At 40.7% G+C, this 21,198-nt stretch overlaps 2 protein-coding genes across 7 annotated transcripts; both read left to right on the forward strand.

The window, feature by feature from the left end:
- Window positions 1-11,897, forward strand: znf384a (zinc finger protein 384 a). 5 transcript variants are annotated; one of them, XM_068333582.1, is made up of 11 exons: window positions 1-139; window positions 1,945-2,012; window positions 2,632-2,959; window positions 3,859-3,981; window positions 4,637-4,806; window positions 4,923-4,999; window positions 5,176-5,400; window positions 7,279-7,446; window positions 8,052-8,130; window positions 8,581-8,739; window positions 8,851-11,897. In XM_068333582.1, the coding sequence occupies exons 2-11, from the start codon at window positions 1,950-1,952 to the stop codon at window positions 9,262-9,264; spliced, it is 1,806 nt and encodes a 601-aa protein (XP_068189683.1). In that variant the 5' UTR covers window positions 1-139; window positions 1,945-1,949; the 3' UTR covers window positions 9,265-11,897. The 5 variants fall into 5 exon arrangements, with proteins under 5 accessions (XP_068189683.1, XP_068189684.1, XP_068189681.1 ...); XM_068333583.1 differs by having other exon boundaries at window positions 4,637-4,800; XM_068333580.1 differs by having other exon boundaries at window positions 8,581-11,897.
- Window positions 11,898-12,584: 687 nt separating this feature from the next.
- Window positions 12,585-21,126, forward strand: kifc1 (kinesin family member C1). 2 transcript variants are annotated; one of them, XM_068333657.1, is made up of 17 exons: window positions 12,585-12,647; window positions 13,477-13,566; window positions 14,851-14,950; window positions 15,289-15,342; window positions 15,595-15,681; window positions 15,996-16,185; window positions 16,278-16,443; window positions 17,177-17,344; window positions 17,515-17,628; window positions 17,865-17,951; window positions 18,045-18,242; window positions 18,722-18,886; window positions 19,068-19,206; window positions 19,407-19,546; window positions 19,679-19,752; window positions 20,126-20,201; window positions 20,602-21,126. In XM_068333657.1, the coding sequence occupies exons 2-17, from the start codon at window positions 13,480-13,482 to the stop codon at window positions 20,644-20,646; spliced, it is 1,890 nt and encodes a 629-aa protein (XP_068189758.1). In that variant the 5' UTR covers window positions 12,585-12,647; window positions 13,477-13,479; the 3' UTR covers window positions 20,647-21,126. The 2 variants fall into 2 exon arrangements, with proteins under 2 accessions (XP_068189758.1, XP_068189757.1); XM_068333656.1 differs by lacking the exon at window positions 12,585-12,647 and adding an exon at window positions 13,351-13,377.
- Window positions 21,127-21,198: the final 72 nt, after the last annotated feature.

Genomic DNA, 21,198 nt, shown 5'->3' on the forward strand with positions numbered 1-21,198 from the left:
TGGAGGGAAAAAAAGGAAAAAAAGAACGAAGAAAAAAACGGCGTGTCTGAGTGGTTTGTGGGGTGGATTTGGACAAAGTTTCCCAACTGTCCCGACCCGAGGAAGCTCCGGGGGGGTTGACGGGGAATCGATTTTACCGGTAATTAACACAAGAGTTGTTAGTCGGTGGTAAATAGTCTGTTATTTTCAGTGTGTCGGAGAACACTGAGGTCCCAGGCGCCGGAAGTCTGCTTGAAGCTGCGTCTCCTACTGAGGCAGCGGCGTCGACGTTTTTTTTTTTCCTCTCTCCCGTTTTTTTTATTCGAGACTTTTTTTTTTTCTCTTTTTTTATTTTCACCCAGCGAGATGAGCAGGGAGTGAGGAATGGAGGCGTAGGGAGCACGGCTGTTTGTGTTTACTACGCGACAAGCTAGTTAAGCATATGATTATACAGGCCTGCTTGTAGCGAGAGCAAGCAGCGAACAAAAGGAGAAAATTAATGGAGGCAAGTTAGCTAGCGTTAGCTAGTTGTCCTCCTGTGCTAACGTTAGCCATGTTTGTTTATAACTCACATAGCTCATCAAACGCTTGACAGCTGGTCTTGTGCATTAAATCACATCTTAGCGGAGTGTTTTGCAAGCACCTTATGATTAGATCAGTTCCCGACAATTTAATTTCTGTAAGAGTTCCATTACTGCTAATAGCCCGCTAGCTTGCTAGCTAGCTAGCTGGCTAGCTTTTGCAGCAACTTGATTAGAAACTGTCTGCAGCCCTGATGATGACAACTGATGACAGACTTGGTCATTTGTTTTTCTAGGCCTTGCATTATAATTTATTTTGCAACTGCAGAAAGCAGAGAATGCTCATGAAAAGGAAAACATTTCCTAAATCTACACTTCCAATTTTCCCCCCCCCATGCATATGCATTACTTCACTTTGAACAGTGCTGCAGTTTATTAAAAGTTTCATGGGCCTATAGAACTTCTCAGTGATCATGTTATTTCAGGTGAACTAACATGTAATTCATTAAATACCTGCCTTTTATTTGTATGTAACAAAACTACCAAACATGACATTTATGGGTTTTAAGCTGTAAACAGTAAACCAAACATCAAAATCTCTTTTCCTGTTTTCTATAAAAGAAGCAGATTATATGAAAAATAAAGTGAAAATGCATGCCGAAATGGTAGAAACTGACACTTCCTTCTTTATGCTACAAAGAACGTGATGTATGTGTGTCAGAAGGAACTTGTCAGGAAACAGAAGGTTGGTATTTATTTTGGGAGAGTACACCTCTGTGTCACTTCTCCATGTAACTACACAGCATATTTTTTAAACAAATTTTTTATTAGCTTGTTGCCAATAAAGCAAATAGCCTAAAGAGCGTGTAAATAGCAACATGATCTGTTTAAAGGACCCATGGGGATGTGCATGGGCTGTGGAACAAAGCATTATCAAAAGCCTTGAGTGATGATTAGTTTTTCTCAACTCTTCTGGCCTCCTGTGGTTTTTAATGTTCATGGCTCCCATAATTGAACATCTTTGCCTGATTCCTTTCACATCCTCTTCTCTGTAAAAAAAAAAAAAAACCCCCAACAACACAAATCTAAAAAAAATTCCCAGGCAACTCTTTTGACAGCTGCCTTGCAATTCTGCAATGGATCCCTCTAAACATTTGCAGCAAAGTGGTATATCTGCGCATTTTTATTATAACCGAAGCTAAAACGTAGAAACATAGGCTAACTGGCTTGTGTTTTATACCGACCCTGAAACGTAAAATATTCAGTGTGTTAGCTGATTGAGGGGAGGATAGAAGGAAAGGAAGCAAACTAAGATGGTTTAAACACAGCCTTGCATGGTCTCGTTTCACATGAAAGTAAAAAAAAAAGAAAAGAAAAAAGAGCACAGTAAGAAGGTGGAAGAGGAGGGCGGGTATTTTATAAGTTTGTTGCTTTTTAATTACAGAAATAATGGACGATTCCCCTTTCAACTCATCATACTTTTGGTCTCCCGTCCCCACTGTACAAGGACAGGTAGAGACAAACTTATTGTTGGAATTATCTTTAAATACATATGGTATACTGGTATGTGCTATGTCAAACGATACCCAGATGGATCTTCACTCTGTTAATGGAAATACTTAAAACATAAAATCATACCATACAAATGGTTATGTTCACGTAGTCTTTGGCTTAACCTCACGATGACGTTGTTGACTTGGTGAGGGTTCAGTTGATGGTAATGATGATCATGATCACTCCTGTCCGTCTCATCTCTTCAACCTCTCTCTCTGTTCCTTTTTTTTCTTTGGCTTTTTGCATCTCATCACGCATTTGTTCTTTGTTTTCCTCGCCGTTTCCTTCGTCTTCACTGCTTATTTTAACTTTATTTGTCTCATCTTCTTCGTTGTCTTTCCTCTTCTATTTTTTTGTCTGTTTAATGTTTCATCCAATCTGCCCTACATTCTTTTTCTTACCTTTTTTTTTCATAATTTTATTCCTCAACTCTTCTCATATTCTACCTGTTTTCGTTTTTTAATGGTGTCCTTCCCTGTGCATTCACCAATCACATGCATCTTCCCTCTGAATGACTTCACCTTCCTCCTTTCTTTCCTTCTACCACCAACCTGCTCCTCCACTCATCCCTATCTAGATCGAGAATGTCATGTTTCTCAACAAGACAAAGGAGCAGCTAGGTCCAGAGAAGGCTAATGCGCCCACCTTCCCTCACTCCTCTGCGTCGTCCACCTCGTCCCCTCACTACCCCACCGCGGTGCTCGCCATCCCAGGCTCAGTGGACGCAGGGGCCGGGGTGCGTGTGGTCCCCAAACAGGAAGGAGGTGGGACCACCGCAGCAGCTGGTGGTGGGGGCAACAGTGGTGGCACATCTTTAAGTGTGGTTGGAGGACATCTACACCAGTCGCACACCTCCCAGAACATCACTGTTGTGCCTGTTCCCTCTACAGGTATCATGACTGCAGGTGAGTGGGCTAACGTGTCCTTTTACCTTCTGGAATCATCACATCCCAGACTTAATTTGTCATTTCTGGATTATCCTATTGTAATTGTCAATATCACTTTAGAATGTAGATATGAGGCAGAAACTACACAAATAATCAACTGTAGGAAATATATATCTTTTGTATCCAGGAAAATGGTTTGGTTTACAATTTCAGTGACATTTGCTAGATGTGTAGTTGCGTTATTGGCATGTAAATTTAGACCAGTGGGAATTTAGTGCTGAAGTAAATCTGTCAAAGTTAGTAGAGTGATCAAGGCAGTCGGAGACTGCAACATCCGGTAACGTCAGCACATTTTTGTGCCTCTGGCTTCCTGAAAATGTTGCTTTTTGTTTTGTGATTATATCTCATCAGGTTTCCGAGATGTGTACCTAAAAAGGTATAAAAATAGAAATTTGACCTTGATACTAGTTTTTCAAGGTCAAGCTTGCGATCTAATTTTCATCCCTTTGTCTCCCTGAATATAATGCTTTCTGTTTCATCTTTTTATCTGCAACGGTTGTGAAGATATGTGGTGGACAGACGGACGGACACACAAACACTGATAATTACAGTAAAAGTAGCTTCAAGTGTTGACGGGGGAAAAAATAAAATGTGCTGAGCCACCAAAACAAATTTTTATCTGGTTATAGACCGCCGATAAATAGCATTTAACTAGTTACCTCAATATACATTTGGCACTAAATAACCTCGCTTCCAAAAAAGGTTCTGTACATGGTTGATCAAGAATATTGATCCACATGATCTGTTATATGACACAAGAACTGAGCAGTAGGTGAAGGGAATTCAGGCTGCGTCTCTGACTTTGGTTGGGGAACAAATGGGCGACAGCCAGATGACAGTTGTTCTTTTCCTCTCAGCGGGATTAGTGATCACCACCCCTCAAGGCACACTGGTCCCCTCCGCCACCACGCAGTCCTTTGTAACTGGACCCCACACCGCCACTACCATGATAGTGTCCACATTGCAGCCCTCAAATGCAGGTAAAACACAGATGCAGTACATAGTAGCTTCAGTCGTTTTAACTTTTTGAATGCAAATCAGCACTGTTGTTGCACAGATGAATTTTTTGCTGGCCAATGAGCACCTTCTACCCTTATAGTTTACACTATTTTCTTATTTATATTCAAATATTGAGCTTTTTCTCATCACGTGGTTGACAATAATTTAATTATTTAACAAGCACATGTTATGGATTCCACATCACCAACACTTGTAATTTATTCTGACTGGCTGTGCAGTAGATATTTTGTATTTTAATGATAAGGACAGTGTTGTGTGACACTAGTAAACCCTAAAGTTACTCTCATGGAGATGCGATCGTAGCTGTGTGACCCTCAGCTTTGTCCTTCAGTGAAACACACCAGTGAGTGAGGATTCTGAGGATACATGTCGGTTTATTCACACACCTTTTGTGTTGTCACATCCATACAGATAGAAAAAAAATACACATATCTCTTTCATATACCCTACCCTCTTAGGATATGATGTTACTTCTTTCCAAGTCATCCCTACACAGCAGCCTGTGGGATGTAATCTTTCATTACATCACAGATTTCCATGTTTTCCAAACAACGTTTTCCCTCCATCTCCTCCATCATTCTGTTTTTATTTTTTTTACTTTTCTCTTATTTCCAGACAAGAAAGAGGACATTGCTGTTCCTCCTGCAGTTGTCATGCCGACACCATCAAAACGAGGCAGGAAGAGCAAACAAGTGATGGGCAGAGTGACTGGAGTGGGTGGGGTCCTTCCTTCAGGAAGCGATGCATTAATATTAGCGCACCTTGCCGCTGGCGGACAGGTGAGGGTGTGTTTTATTCCTTTTCTTCTGCTCGTAGTGTTTTGTTAGGGGACACATGGCTGTTCCTAATTTTTACTATACAGCATGTTTCATAATTCATATTCTGTGCTGTTGTGTTTCAGCACCACACTGCTGACCCCTATGACCTTTCAAATGATGAAGATGATCATACAAACAAAGATGGCCCAAAATCCTACAGGTAAAGGATTGATATTCAAAATCTTTGTTGTTTGTTTGTAAATATTGATTATTTAGAACAGGTCATCTGCTAATACAGATGTTTTAGAAGCTGCTTGTGAGCAAACCTATATATAACTAAATAAAAATTACTATAATCTACATCTTTTTTATTTGTCTTATTTTTCACTCGCCAAGGTGTCGGATGTGTGCAGTGACGTTCTTCAGCAAGTCAGACATGCAGATTCATGCCAAGTCCCACACTGAGGCCAAGCCCCACAAGTGCCCCCACTGCTCCAAGTCGTTTGCCAACTCCAGCTACCTGTCCCAGCACATCCGCATCCACAGTGGGGCAAAACCGTACACCTGCACCTACTGCCAGAAAACGTTCAGGCAGCTCAGTCACCTACAGCAGCACACACGGTACTGGGCTGGATGGTTTGCGTGTTGTGGTCCTATGAGTGTGTGTGTGTGTGTTTTCTATTGTTAAAGCATGTGTGTGGTGACTGGGTGGAGAGATCGACTTTCAGAGTAGTGTTGACAGTGTAAAGCTCTTTTTGCACAGTCTAGAAAGTGTGATTCTACCCAAAGAACCTGTAACCTTTTAGTCTCAGGAGCATTTTGTCAGTTGTCTTTTTCCCCCCGCTGATAAAAACCAACAAAAATGAGGAAAATGAGTCCACTAATGGATGAAAAGTGACACATGATCACTTTAACAAATTACTATTTGGCAGTGGTTTGTTTTTTGTTTGCGTCTCTTTGCTGGTTTGAAGATTTTTACAAAGGTAGCTGCATTAAACTGCTGCTAGAACTCGACCAATTTGAAATATTCAGCATCTCAAGTCCCCCGTCGTTCCTATTGGAAAATACTACCCCCTTCCAGGGGCGTGGGGGGTGTAGCTTGGATCTTAGTACCTGCTATAGAAACGTGGCTGTGACATCACCTTTAGGCTTGAAGCGCTTATAGGATTCATTCCTATCAGACCTAGTGTTTTGTACTGCATGCATGATGCCTTATCTTTATTGCATTTTCTGTGGATGCGTCTCCACTGTCACACAACTCCCTTCATCTTCCTTTCTTTGGTTTGAAACACATCCTGGAGGCCTTCACTGGAGCCACCTATTAACTCATTGACTGCCAGCACTTTGTAGCAATAGATCTCCTCCGGTGGACATCTATCTGTGTTTTTTCTTTCTGTTCTTGACCGATCACCAGACGTTTCGCTCAGAGCGACACCGTGTTCGCTTGAAGGTGAGCTCTGACATTGTTGCATCGTAAGCTGCCTCAACCTTTTCTGTCTTCCTCTTGATTTGCCATCTCCTGTTCCATAACTGGATCAGTCGTCGTGACGCTGAATTCCATAATTAGAAACTTGGAATTTCACTGAAAAGCTGTAGCCAGCCCTCCCTGTTTAAAAAATATAACTGACTTTTATCGACTTCTTTCGCAGCCGGTGAGTTAAAAAGCTTGCGGTGCATTTCATTAACATGTGAAGTAAATAAATCGGTGGGAATAGAATCGGTTAAGGTCACAGTGGAGAGATATTGTCACAGATTGTCTTCATTCCAGAATAGATTGGTCGGTAGTGAGGATGCTGTCAGCTTGAATGTCAGTCAAACTTAACTTTGACTTCTATGCATGATGATTGGCTGCTCCCCAGTCTGCTTGCATGTTTTCACACACCATCGTGATCATATTCGCACCCCAGATAAAGCTACTAATGTGATGTCTTGTAGTAATTACTGTAGATGTAACTATTGTGCAACCATTGAGCACGTGTCTTCCATTCACGCCATCACATCCTTTACGTTTAACCCTGTCTGACACCATCATGTTTTCATCGCCCTTATTGGAATGCACTGGTTTTACTTTAACAGGATGACACACACCCCACTGGCCTGCCATTTATCTTGAATGTACGTTTCAATTCGACCGTCGCGGCGCCACACATTCATAAGACATCCTCACACTCCTCTCAACGCAGGGCGCCATCAAATGGAGAGACTGCCAAGAGAGAGAGAGAGCGAGCGAGAGAGAGAGCGAGAGAGAGAGAGAGAGAGAAAAGCGTGGCTGTGCTTGCTGTATGTTTTTGTTCTGTGTTTTCACGACTCAGACGCAGCACAAAGAGCACACTGTCAAACCTAATGAGCTACGATCAGAGAGCCTTCGCAGCATGATTTGGTCTTCGGTTCATGGTGAAGTTTAGTCATTCTGTAGTTTAAAAAACCTCTCGCTGTTTCTCTTTCTGTTTCTCTCTCTCTCCACCTCCTCGACCCTCGACCCTGGTTTCCCCATGTCAGAAACCACACTGAGGCCAAGCCCCACAAGTGCCCCCACTGCTCCAAGTCGTTTGCCAACTCCAGCTACCTGTCCCAGCACATCCGCATCCACACGGGGGCCAAGCCCTACTCCTGCTCCTACTGCCAGAAAACATTCAGGCAGCTCAGTCACCTACAGCAGCACACACGGTACTGGGCTGGGCTCGCAGGGGTTGAATGGCCGCGTTTGTTTCTGTGTGGGCAGGAATGGGAGCAGGTGAACGATCTGATGTTGGTTTGAGTCGAGGTTTGTCGCTGTACCTTTTCTAAATAAGTCAAATCAGGACTGGGTTTTCTAACACGGGACATTTTCTTCACATCGGGGACATGCTACGCATTGCTCAGCACCTTTAGTGGTTTATTGGCACCACCATTGCCATTTCAAGTCATGTTCCAGAGCCTCCTGCCTCACAATACAACAGTCTTAATGCAGAATGACGTCTAAAATCTAAAATCTGATATGGAATACAGCCACAGCATCTGTTGTTGCTTAATTTAATAGATATAATAGTTGATAAAACAAGAAGACATCAGGTTGAAATACAAGCCTATGATCTTAATGCAATTAAAATGATGATGTTAAATGATGGAATGAAAGCGTTACACTTGAATGACACGCTGCAAATAAAAATAAGATATAGTAGGACCTAGCAATGTTGCACAACATTATTTTATTATGCAGATGCATGAAGACAAATGTTATTTGTAAGTGTGATGAACTAATGAACTGAAGCTGTGCCTGTTTGACGTTTCAGAATCCACACTGGTGACAGACCGTACAAATGTAACCATCCTGGCTGTGAAAAATCTTTCACTCAGCTGTCCAACCTGCAGGTAAATGACTTCACAGGTTCAATCCTCTCTGCTGGACTCATGACAGGCTCATCTACAGATTGTTTGTGTTTCTTTTTGATGAAAACAAATGTTTTTGTCACATGAAAACAACACCAAAAAAAATGTATTCTTAAAAGGAGTGACACCAGACATGCACTCTTATTTGGAAATAGGAGCAAACCTTAGTTTTCGAACGCTTTAGACATCGAACAAATCGGAATTCGACCAAAAAATTCGGAATTTTTTTGTCTTAGAAGTCGGAAAAAATTTGGAAGTTGAACGTGCTTGGCGGCAATGTAATGGAAAAAATGTATTTGGAATTCGAACAAATCGCTTTTGGAACAGCCTTCCGCAACGAACTGTGGTCGGAAACCGAGGTTTGCCTGTATTTCCAATCATTATTGACAACTTCTCCCTTTCCATCTCTGCATCTCTTCTGTCCGTCTGCAGTCTCATCGTCGCCAGCACAACAAAGACAAGCCATACAAGTGCCACAATTGTAACCGGGGTTACACAGATGCTGCCAGCCTGGAGGTGCACCTTTCCACCCACACCGTCAAGCACGCCAAGCTGTTCTCCTGCGGTCTCTGTAACCGCTCATACACCTCGGTAGGCTCTCATAACTCAAACACCAGGCTTGCATGTAGTACCAGTTTGCACCAGGTTGTTGTCATGTCTCTCCTGACATCATGTCCTCTACCCCCCCCCCCCCAACTCCAGGAGACGTATCTAATGAAACATATGAGGAAGCACAACCCCGACCCGCTAACAGTGGCAGCGACAGTAGCCGCTCAGACGGCTCAGGGCCTTACGCCAGGCGGAGGCGGACGAGGCCGGGGTCGCGGTCGGGGGAGAGGAGGAGGCGGCGCCAGAGCGGGCCAGCTCCAAAGCCAGACTAACCCTAACAACACCACCCAGAACCCCAACCCCGGACCCCCTGGCAGCTACCAGTCACACCAGCAGCCTACCGAAGCTGTGGTTCAATGCCCATTTGACCTGCACCAGTACAAGACAGTGTCAGCCAGCGAGATTCAGTACAAACCCGTCGCTGTGGGTGACCTGCCAGTGACCCACAAAGACCTTTGTCTCACCGTCTCTACGTCAGCGATACAGGTGGAGCACATGAACTCCTAGGCTGTCTCCACACTCTGTGTGAGGGGGTATTGAATTGTGTCTGCAGTGTCAGGAGGTCCACATCCACAGGTAACTGGGCTGTACTCAGTGTTGTAGACGCCGCCAGTAAGAAAGACGTGACTCATTCTGGCCAGGTCTCCCTTGAAAGAGGTTGTTAATCCTAACAGAATCTTTATCGTTAAGTTAAAAAAAAAACGCCAACAACAACGGGTGAAATGTTTCACCCGCCTGCTATCGAGGCGTTTAAACTGGGTCACTGATAATTGGATTAAAAGATGTGACAAGAAGCTAGTGGAATCAGTTCTGACTAGAGTTACATTATTTACCTGGATTCCAGTAAAATCTAATCCATCCAACGTCATTTTCTTCCGTACCCAAAGCTTTAATGCTGAGCACATTGAAGTACTTGTTAGGATGCAGGTATTTTACAATCTGCCTCTTGACGTGTGAGCCCACCTGTGTGAAGTTATTCTCAGTAGTAATGCTGACTTAGGACTCTGATACAAGCAGATTGTTTTTAAATCTGGATTTGCATTCTTCCAAAAAACCTAAGCTGAGATCATTTATACATTTTAAATCTTTACAGTAGGGACAGTGATCTGCTTTAGACCTACCGGTAATTTTCTCCAGACATTATCATTCACATCTAATCATCTGTGAGTGGACGGACCAGTCATCAGCTCTCTTGATTTGTTAAATACAATTAATACACTGATCCTAAACCAGCAGTCCTCCTCTGAGAAATCTTGTTCAAAGAGGCTCACTGACATCCTTTCTTTATTATTGCATTGTGTGCAATATCATAGGAGGATGGAGATGTAAAATATCTGTAGATTTACATTTCATATTACTTGTCCAGAGAGTGATGAGATTTTTTTGAACGCATCCAGATCACATTGCTCTGAACATTATCCGTTATTTAGTTGAAACCAAATCAAGAGAGAGAAACATGGAAAAGCATAAATCATCAACAAGATTCATAATTGCAAATGAAATGTGATAAACAAGACTTTACCATGATCGGAATGGCTTTCATAAGGACCCGACCAGGTTGCCGTGGACAACCGTTTTAATCAGAAAGACTGAATTAAAGCCTTAGAAAAGAAAAAAAAACACATAAAAGAAGAGTGGAGCAGAAGCGAAATAATGTGGTGCATTGTGGGAGTAAACTAAAACCTGGGACTGAATTTCAAGGTGTGCATTTCACAAGTCGTGATGTCCTAATCTACAACCACCCCCCTCAGACAGCGAAAGCATTGAGGAAACACTTTTTGGGGCCCAAAATGTTTAGCAAAAGAAAAAAGAGTTGATGAATGCACTAAATGTGAGAAACCTGCAGCAGAAAGAGATGGAAACACCAGGTGGGGTGTGAGGGGTCACGGAGAAAGCACTTGATGAAGCTTGTACTTCATGCCTATGTTTGTCATTGTGTACTTTTTTAATATATCATGTATGTATTTTTCTACCAACAGAGAAATGTGTGAACAAAGTTAAGAGAGAAAGCAACACGAGTCCATGAATGTGAAGGGAGCAGATGGAAAACTCCTGACAAAAGTGTTTCCCAACCAATGTTTTTAACCATTTAAATCCTTCCTGTCATTCATTTGATGATTAGTAATTGTCTTCTATGTATCAAATGAGTGACAACAGCCCTAAATTGTCATTGTCAGTGCAGTTGTTGGGGAAATTATCGGATAAAAATCATTGACAGGTACTGTTATCAATCTTTTTTTAAAGCTCTTTTCATACATATTATTACTACTTTCATTATAACTGTATTGCAAATGTTATCCACATTATTATCAATCTGAGGCATTATTGCAGTATGCTGTACATAAAATAGATAGAAAATACTTTTTCATTTGTAAAAGGGAAGTACGTCCTGTATAAAGCATATATGGAAACTAAAGGAACATAACAAGTACCAAATAACTGCCTGTATCCCAGGTCACCTGTAGCAAGGTTTGGACTGTATTCTCCGTGCTCAGCAGAGCCTGCAACTGAATAATAAAATCCTCGCCCAAAGAATTAGGAAATTGGCCAAAAAAACATTTCTTGAATGTGTGACTATGCAACATTTAACCACACCTAACATTGTGGCATTCATTCCAATCATATCGTGACCCGAAAAGGTTTAGCTCGGTTTAATTTTACGTTTAAATGTAGGAATCCTTCCTCTCTATTGGGACTACATTGCTGTGACATTGTGAAAAGGTGGCCCATTGTGTGAAACCAGTTTTTAACATTGACCACTATAGAACATTAGGTAAATGAACTGGGGATTATCTTGATGAATCATGAGTTCTGAAACTGTCTGTGACGCTGGTGACCTGGGACACGGCTTCCATGTTTTGTGCACAATCTGTCTCTACCCAGTCAAAATGTTCAAGCAGCCTTTGCAACTGGCTGATTGTCTTCATGTATACTCCTTGTATTTCATTGTGTCATTTTTATGAGAAATTACACATTCTCGATATTCTTGTTCATGTTATTACTGATGCTTCTGAAAATAATACAATTATTAATTACCCTTTATGCTACACCTTTGCATACTGTATGCACAGTTACACCTCTTGCTCATCTGAAAAGACTGTTTCTTCCCTGAAGGAGAATAAAGTAACAGTTAAACCGTTTATGGTGAGAAACTTGCACTGTTTTAAATCCAGACTGTAGGAGTGATAAGGTCTATCTGACTAAAAGTCTCAGGCCAATGCTGTGTCTACATTTTGTGTATTATTCATCAAAGCCGTTTTCAATTTTAGTTTTTTAACTATCGTTTTATGATTAGATTCTTACTATTCAGCTGTGAATTTGGAGACACAATAGAGAAAATTGTGTCTCCAAATTTACACTGTATATGTCTCCATATACATACATATATATAATATATAAATTATATATATAATGTATAAATTATATATATATAATATAAACTTTATATATATAATATAAACTTTATATATATATACATTATATATATATATATATATATATATATATATATATATATATATATATATACACACACGCACACGTGTGTGTTGAAAAAAAACAAAAAAAAGCAAAATGTTTCATAAAAACGAGTTGTGACGTACCCTCAATTTAACTTTAAATGCGTTTCGTTTATTTTTAATTTATTTAAATTATTATTTTCGTCGACAACGTGACGTAATGGATGCCAGTGCCTGCACGATGCCGTCTCCTTCGAGCGGGACACTCCGTGTAACGAAACAAGCCATCCATGTTGACATAGGCGGGGTTTGCGCTGAGCCAGCCAATCAGAACTGCTTGTCTGAAACGCCCTCCCAAACTTTCAAATTCAAAAATCCAAAGGCGGTGGAGGATTATACGGGTAGCATTAGTAGATCTGACTTAATGTAAAGGTAAGTTACTGACAAACTAAATGATATTTAGAGGGAGTAAAAGCATGTTTAAAATATAAAAAAAACTTTAACAAGTACTTCAACGCGGGTGCTGAAGCTCTTGTTCGTTCGTTATCAACAGTGAGCAGCTAGCTAACGTTGGTAACACGAACGTCTTGTTTTTGCTGCGGCTCCGTAAACACGCTCACATTGCAGGTTGAGGCAGTAAAAGAGGACTCTCACTAGAGGTTGTAATTTACGGATTTAAACAGATAATGTTAGCTTTGTTCAGCCGGTTCTTGGCCTTGTGGTCCATCGGTGTTGCTGGAGCATTTCCCGGCTGGCTGCAGCCGAGAGGCGGGCAGTGGCTTTGAATGTAGGAAGCCTCAGTCTTGAACGCATGTAGGTGGTGTTACATCGGAACCACCGTCTTTAGCATCTCGGCAAACTTTTCCTGTTCTGATGTTCTGTAAAGCTGTTTGTTAATTTTACATTGTTTACAATTCCAAAAAAATGATACACAAGAATATAAACACATTCTTTACATTCTTACTTTTGATTTCTATGAACTCTTTAAAATTATTTTTGTGTTCTGCAAACATTACAATTCCATGTGTCTTTTCAGTCGGATATAAAGCTGTGACCTGAGACGTGGGTTAAACATTTGTTCTGACATGGAGCAGATGAGTTTCTTTTGCATCCAGATCATTGGAACATTATCCATTTCCTGGGGAAATGGATGCTTACCTCTGTAACACAAATGTCAAGATTGCAAACTCTGGTCCTGGATGAGTTTGATGGGACAGAAACACTCATGAATGTAATGTACGTTCTGTTTAAATCTCTACAGACCATGTCCCGCTTACCTGTAAAAACCAAAAGGCACTTCCCAAGCACCAGTACTGGCTCTGACAATGACCAAGAAATGATACCTGCACAGGTATGCGGGAAATTTATTTCCTATTCCTTTTTATTTAAAAGATGGTGTTTCTGTTCTATTTCGCTGCTGCACCTCAATTTGACGTTAAAATTGATCGTCTGAGCAATGAAGCCAAGTGTTATATCATATACAATACTAGTAATTATTGGACTGTGACACATGTACACACGATGTAATATACTCTGATATAAAATGGAGACATTTTATAACTGCAGCATAATTTTTGCTGCTTCTGTATTATAATTGATCCTATTGTCCAGCAATCATATTTTTGTATCTGCAGTCCCTGGTAAAAGTCCTGTATCTTATCCAAGCTGTCGGAACAACAAAATAATAACTTGACTTGTAGCTGATCAGTTGGAAACAGAAATGGCTTATATATGATGTACGTAGGTGTGTATAAAAAGGAACGCAGTACACAAGACCTTCACGTGAAGCGCAAACTGACCTCAACATAAAAAGATTCAACCTGAAGACCCAGTCTGCTGCTGAGGGGTCAGACTTCCATGCCGTGTTCAAACTCCAAGTTAAGAAAAAGATTTTGAAGAAACCAGTGAAGTTGTTGACAAGCACAGATCAGGCTGTTTGTTGATTGATGGTCCAGAGCATGCAGTGGTCTGTGTGACTGAATTAGTACTCAAAAACCAGAATTAAATAGAATACAACTAAAACTGTTGTTGCATTTTGCAGCTTAGAGAAAGAATGGGCTGTAGAAAAGTGGCAGAAGGATTATTTTTGTGATGATTCATCCTTTGAACTGCATCCCAGTCGCTGAAAATACTGCATAAGACCTGAATCCACACGGATCCAAGACTCACCAAGAAAACTGTCAAGTGTGGTGGTGGAGGGAAAAAAATATCTGTGTTTGGGGCTACATCCCTCATGGGGGTGGGCAAGAATGAATGGCAACATCAACAACCTGAATTATTACTAAATTATTATTAAATTCTTACATTCCAAATCACAAATTAAATGGTAAAACTCAATGAATGTTACAAGACTTTATTTTGGTATAAAATCATAATCCATAGGCTTTTCGTATACGTCTGATTCCAGCTGATTAACTACAAGTCACTACAAGACAAGACATTTGTCAGGGACGGTACCTGGTAAAATGGAACAAATCAGTCATGGGACTAATGAACGGATCACGTGTCCTAGAGTAAACGTCTCTATAGCCGTGAAATAATAATAATGTGTCATGAGTGTTTATTATAGGAGGTGGTCTACTGTCTGAGATCATTTTTCTGTATCTCTATGCTGTACTGTTTCCTTTGTTTGTAGAAGAAGGTCCGTACCGACACAGAGCCTGTGAAGCCGCAGGCGGCCTCTACGATCATCGGTAGCAGGCGGCCTGTTATGGCAGCACGCAAGGCTGCTGTTTGTAAGTCAGTTCATCACCAGGTGTCTTAGAAGCTTTGTCACTAAAGATAGAAACTGCACAGAACTTCTTGTGCAGGGATTTGTACCCCATAACTCATCACTCAATAAAGCATTTAATACATAATGCAATTCTCTAGATGTTTATTTACATCATTTACATGAGAGCAATGTAACGAGATAAAGCACAAAATAATATGAGGCAAGATTTTAGGCACAGTATTTATTCTTACAAGTTGTTATAAAACAAAAACTTGATTCTATCATGGCTGTGTAATTAATTATTTTGAGGGTGTGTTGATCTCTTCAGGACCTCTTCCTCTCTCTTTGTTTGTCACTCAGCCAAACCAGCCAGAGGCACGGAAGCTGCTACTGTGTGTGCTGGTCCTTCCAAACGTAAGATGAATTCTTTTTGTTTTTGAGATTTCGTACTTCGTGTCCACAGACCCTTTTCTGGAATTGGATTGTAGTTTAAATTTAGATATGGATGACCAGGTTTTAGTTGTGTCCTTGACCAATGGTAGAAAGAAAACGCAGCTGTTGTGAACATGAGGTGTTGGTATAAAGACAGTAAATTCTCTGGATGTATATGTCATTTCAACATGAGTGTCTCAGTTCAGTGTTGTTGGGGTTTTTTTCTTGCTTCAGGTATCGTAAAACCATCTGTAGCTTCTGCAGCTTCTGCAAGGGGAGGAAACGTCAAACAGCCTGTCGCCTCCACCTCTGCCAAAGCAGGTTAGAAATCCATTCCACTTTGCAAAAAATGTAAGGAATGAAAAGTTACTGATAATTATTACTATAACTAACACTAACATTATCAGCATGTAGCATGAGGGGGTCTTGCTTTTATTTTAAATTTGCCTTTTTTATCACAGACTTATCATATTAGGATCCATGGACTGAAGCAACCAAACATAATTCAGCCAACTTTACATTTATTATTTATACCTGTGCTGTGCATTACAAAATGCCCGTTTTTAAATACATCAAAACACTGGAAAAGGATCTTTGATTTCTGAATTGAAACCCGTTGATGTTGTTGTGTACAGGGGTCACCAAACGGCATGCATGGGACCTGAAGGGCAAGGTCAGCGACATGGAGGGCAAGATTTCTAACTACAAGACCAAAATTAAATCTGCCAACCAGGAGAATGAAGTCCTGAAGGAGACGATGCTCCTGAATCAAACTGAAGTTTCTGAGCTGAAGAGACAGCTGGAGAGCCAGAGGAGGCAGATCAGGTTCATATTTTATCATATTATCGTGTCTCTAAAAGATTTTGTTATTACTATTATTATTATATTTATACGTCTTTTCTTCTTGTTGGTTTTAGTGAGTATGAGCAAGAGCTGAAGGCGTTGTCAGGAGTCCAGGACGAGTTGGAGAAAGTCTCTGGTGAAAAGAACACCATTCAAAATGAGCTCTCCCACTTACAAGACAAATACAAAGTCATGGAAACTCTCTTAAAAAGCCAAGAGACCGAGCTGCAAACCCTCCAGGTATAACGGCTGTTGCTGCTGGACAGGAGCTAATTCTGCTCATTTTTTGTTTGGGTGGAATTAGCACAACAAATGACAATAAATTAAAATGGGTAATGTTGTAATCATAGATGGTAAATTTCCAGTAATCAGTGGATTACTACTGAGTTAAATAAATTCTTTCAGAGAGAACAATTCACACTCACACCCTCAATCCACGGAAAACTTTGCCGTGAAAAATTCCCCTAAATTGCGCTCTATTGGTGATAGAGAACCCAGAAAGAACATATGAGTTACATAGAAAAGCCCAAAGTGGAGTGGAACCTGGGACAGCGCTACCCGCTCTACCGATGTTAATTCTGTGAATTGTCAAATCCATTGAGAAAATCTTATGAGGGTAAGGTATCTTATTTTTATTGTCATTGAAAATGATCTTGTGTTAACTCCATTTTATAAAGTATTGTCTGTGAACAACAGGAAAATGAGTTTTGTTAACAGGTTGGCGATTGGATGAATATTCTCAATCATTTTCATTGATGTACCAGAATAAAGTGTAATTACACATCCGCTACATTAGGTGGCAGTGGCACCTTCACGTTATTAACTGTAATTACTGGCGCGTGTGGAGGAAGGTTTTACTCCATCATTGGTTCAACGTTAACAGTTCAGCTGAAACAATACTTTACTCTTGTCATCCTTCTACGGTTGAATGTGACAGAAATCCAGTTTTTGGGTGCGTTTCCTCCGACTCCAGGTGAAGCTGTCCGTTCAGGAGTCGACTCTGACCCGCGTGCAGGAGACCCTCAGAGACACCGAGGAGGAGGTCCGCTCGCTCAGAGAGAGGGTGGCCGAGCAGAAGGATGAGCTTCACGCCAGGGAAATGGAACGCCGACAGCTCCACAACACCATCCAAGAGCTTAAGGTGAGTTAACCTATGGGGTCATGTGACCATCAACGGCTGCCTCGCCTCCATTTGTAGTTCAAGTGTGCTGAAAAAAAACCCACTGATGACATGTCATTTCTTCTTTCTTTTCTTCTCAAGCTCTTGTGTTTATTTGCGTACAGATTTGTTCATCTGTTTTCCTCTTACAGGGTAATATCAGGGTCTTTTGCAGAGTGCGCCCACTGCTGGATGGAGGCCCCAGCAAACACATTCAGCTGCCGGCCAGTGATGACAAGACGATAACACTCGCCAAAACAGAGGAGGTGAGAATCCTGACACCTTACCACATCTATGACTAGATAATACACTTTAGGAAAATTCATATTGAAATATCCTTCATTATTTCTACAATATATTAAGTGTGTAATCGATATATATATAGTAGAACAACATTTATATTCTCTAGATGTCAGATTGATGCTCCATCATCATAAGCATGTCTTAAAGAAGGGACAGAAAAACATGTTGCTCAAATATAAAACTAGATTCTGCTTTCCAGTCTCACACAGGAAAAACTGCCGACACTCAGAAGAATTACAACTTCAGTTTTGACCGAGTGTTTGGTCCCGTGGCTTCACAACAGGAGGTAAGCAGCACATACATCCATCATAATTTGTAACATCCTGCAGAATATTTAATTATGATTAAATTCCTGGTAATTGTGTCACTTGGTATTCAGATCTTCGAGGAGATCTCCCTGCTGGTGCAGTCGGTGCTGGACGGCTACAACGTCTGCTGCTTCGCCTACGGCCAGACAGGAAGTGGAAAGACATACACCATGGTGGGAAACGAGTTTGATGAGACCAGAGGCGTCATTCCCAGAGCTGTGCAGCAAATATTCAGAGCATCAGAGAAGCTGGGAACACAAGGCTGGGAGGTTGGTGTGAACAGTAAATAATAGGTCATCATGTTCAAAATTTAACGCATGAAGTACATCCTGAGAAAAATCGCTAGAATCAGTACTAATATCATTGTCTTATATCACTTATTATGATGGTTCTTTTATAAGATGTCCAGAACCAGAGAGTTACATTAAAAAGCATAATTTTTAATTCTTGTAATTTTCAGTAGTGTTTCCCTTTTATTTTACAAATACCAGTTAGAAGTAATTACATCAGTACTGAGGACTCCGCTCGTGGTTTTCAGTCTTATTGCAGGCACCAATGGGGAAATTCTGAAAGGTTGCAGAAAGGAAAGTCTTTGGCAATCATGTCTTTGATTTTTGACTTGTCTGTTTCTTACTTTGAACTGAACTGTCATAGATTCTGTTTTCATCCCTGGATAAGATCAAATATGAAGCAAGTAAACATCCTTTAATTTCTTTTTCTTTCCTTATTTCTTTTTTTTAAATGTCAGTTCACGTTCACAGCAAGCTTTGTTGAAATTTACAACGAGAGCCTACGGGACCTCCTCTATACCGGAAAGGCCAAAAACAGGCCTGAGCATGAGATCCGGAAGTCTTCCACCAATGAGGTGACCATCACCAACCTCACCTATGAACACGTCTCCACCGAGGATCAGGTGCGGCACACAAGAGTTCCCTGAATGACTGGGAACAACATTTGTGCATTAAAAAAAAAAAAAAAAAAAAAAGGCAGCCTAAAAATTATAGATGAAACAACTCTGACAACATTTTAGAAAAAGTTTTTGTTTATATCATTATTCAAAGCGAATAATTGCGACGACCCCCTCCTCTTGCCAGGTTCTTGGCCTGATTGCATTAGCCAATGAGAATCGCTCTACAGCCCAGACCAGCCAGAATGACCTCTCATCCCGCTCCCATTCAGTCTTCCAGCTGGATATTGAGGGAGTGAATGCTGGCAGGGACATCAAATGCAAGTGTGAGTATAGTCGTGTTGATTCATCTGAGGTTGTTTGGAAATGTAACCCTCTTTCTACAGTTAATGTCAAAATGGATGCGGTTTCTGCAAATGTGTCATTTGCTATATCTATAATTGGGTGTCAGGAATTTAAATTTGTGATTTTTTTTAATTTTATTTTTTTTAAATGAAGGCCTTTTCTTGTTCGATGTGTTTTCCAGCCACCTTGTGCCTGGTGGACTTGGCTGGCAGTGAGCGGATGCTGAAGAGTCAGTCTCAGGGCGAACGTTTCAAAGAGATGACGGCCATCAATGGCTCCCTGTCCAACCTGGGAATCGTCATCAATGCACTGGCCAACAAGGTGTGTGTACGCAGTCGTCTGGATGAAACTGTCTGTCCGGCTTTACCTGTGACGATAACATCTTGACATGTCAAGGCTGGGAATTTTTCAGTATTCATTTTAGTGATCGTGGTGATTTTGTTGGTCTTCCAGGAGAACTACATCCCATACAGGAACTCCAAACTGACCTACCTTCTGCAAGGCGTTTTGGGGGGAAACAGCAAAACGTATGTTTTCACAATCAACTCAAGAGATTCACTTTTTGTGTCAACAGATGCTGATTTTCTTTTTGTGTTACTGGATCTCAGTGCAATGAATCACCAGGTTTAACCAGGGATATTGATAAAGTGTGTTAATAAATTGTCAGGTTTGTATTGAAAATTAATATTACCAGATACTATTGTCATTGTTGACGTCTTAGCCAATAAATACAACTGATGAAATGAAGCCAGTTCATGTTCATTGACCTGATAACATCTAAAGTACGCTAGGTGGCAGTGGGCAGGTTGGTTGGTAGTCTATACGTGGTTAGGAAATGAGACATTCAGAATTTAATATTTTTTTGTTTATTATGTCTTTTTTTTTTTTCTTGCAACCTAGTCTGATGTTCGTGAACATCGCTCCGGAGCCAGACAGCTTCAAGGAAACCCTCAACTCCTTGAGGTTTGCCAGTAAGGTCAGTGTTAGCATTGTAAAAAGATGACGGCATGCATTGAATACACAAAGTGAACTTCATCATAAAATTAAATAAACTGCGATTGAAACGTGTAACAAGGGTTTTATCTATGACGTAATTAACGGTAGTGTCCTGTTATTTCATCTGTTAACCAGAAAATAATTACACTCGTTCCTGAGTAAATGTCCAAAACTTAGTCTGGACATGCTAACAAAGTCGCGATCAATGGTTTACATGTTTCTCTGTCCTCGGGACTTTAGTTTCAATGTCATTTAATTAAAATCTGTTTGATGAAGTGAGATCTGAAAACCGTTAATGGTATGAATTTGTCTTGGTGTACACGCCGCTCTACCAATCCCTGTGAGGAGTCTAACAGTTGTGACGTTTGCTGTCCTTACAGGTGAACGACTGTGTCATTGGGACTGCGAGTGCCAACAGGAAGTAGAGCTCAGCTCTGCCAAGCCTCAAACTCAACTTCAGTAGTTTTCCCACACAACATGACAGGTGCAGTGGAACTGTTGAACGACCTTTAACTAATCAAGACCCTGTTGTCCTCAGGGTCTTGATTAGTTATGACTAATATGGCCTTTTTTAAACATTGTATAGTTGTGTGTAAAACAAGTGGAAAAATGTGCATATGTGTTTGTAGTCGAGTTGACTACGAGTTAACAGCTTCACTCGTAATCTGTCTGAAACAGTTCTTCTCAATTGGACCCCATATGTGAAGGAAATTATTACCAATTATTCACTGTTAGTTTTCATGTCGATGGTATTTCAGTTTCTTTCATGTAACCTGATGGATCAAATACAGTTTTATTCAAGTAATTTTCTGTCTTTATTTGTTTGTTAAGTGTTTGTTTTGTATTTTTTTCCATGTACTCTGATTCCTAATGGTATTTTAATAAAGGTTTCATATTTGAGCTTCTTACAGTAATATTCCTTCTGGTTCCCTCCATTGCACAGATTTGTTTATTCAATAATTAAGTATGTTGTGGTA

Source organism: Antennarius striatus, chromosome 14 (assembly GCF_040054535.1).
Source record: "Antennarius striatus isolate MH-2024 chromosome 14, ASM4005453v1, whole genome shotgun sequence".
NCBI classification, from domain to species: Eukaryota; Metazoa; Chordata; class Actinopteri; order Lophiiformes; family Antennariidae; genus Antennarius; species Antennarius striatus.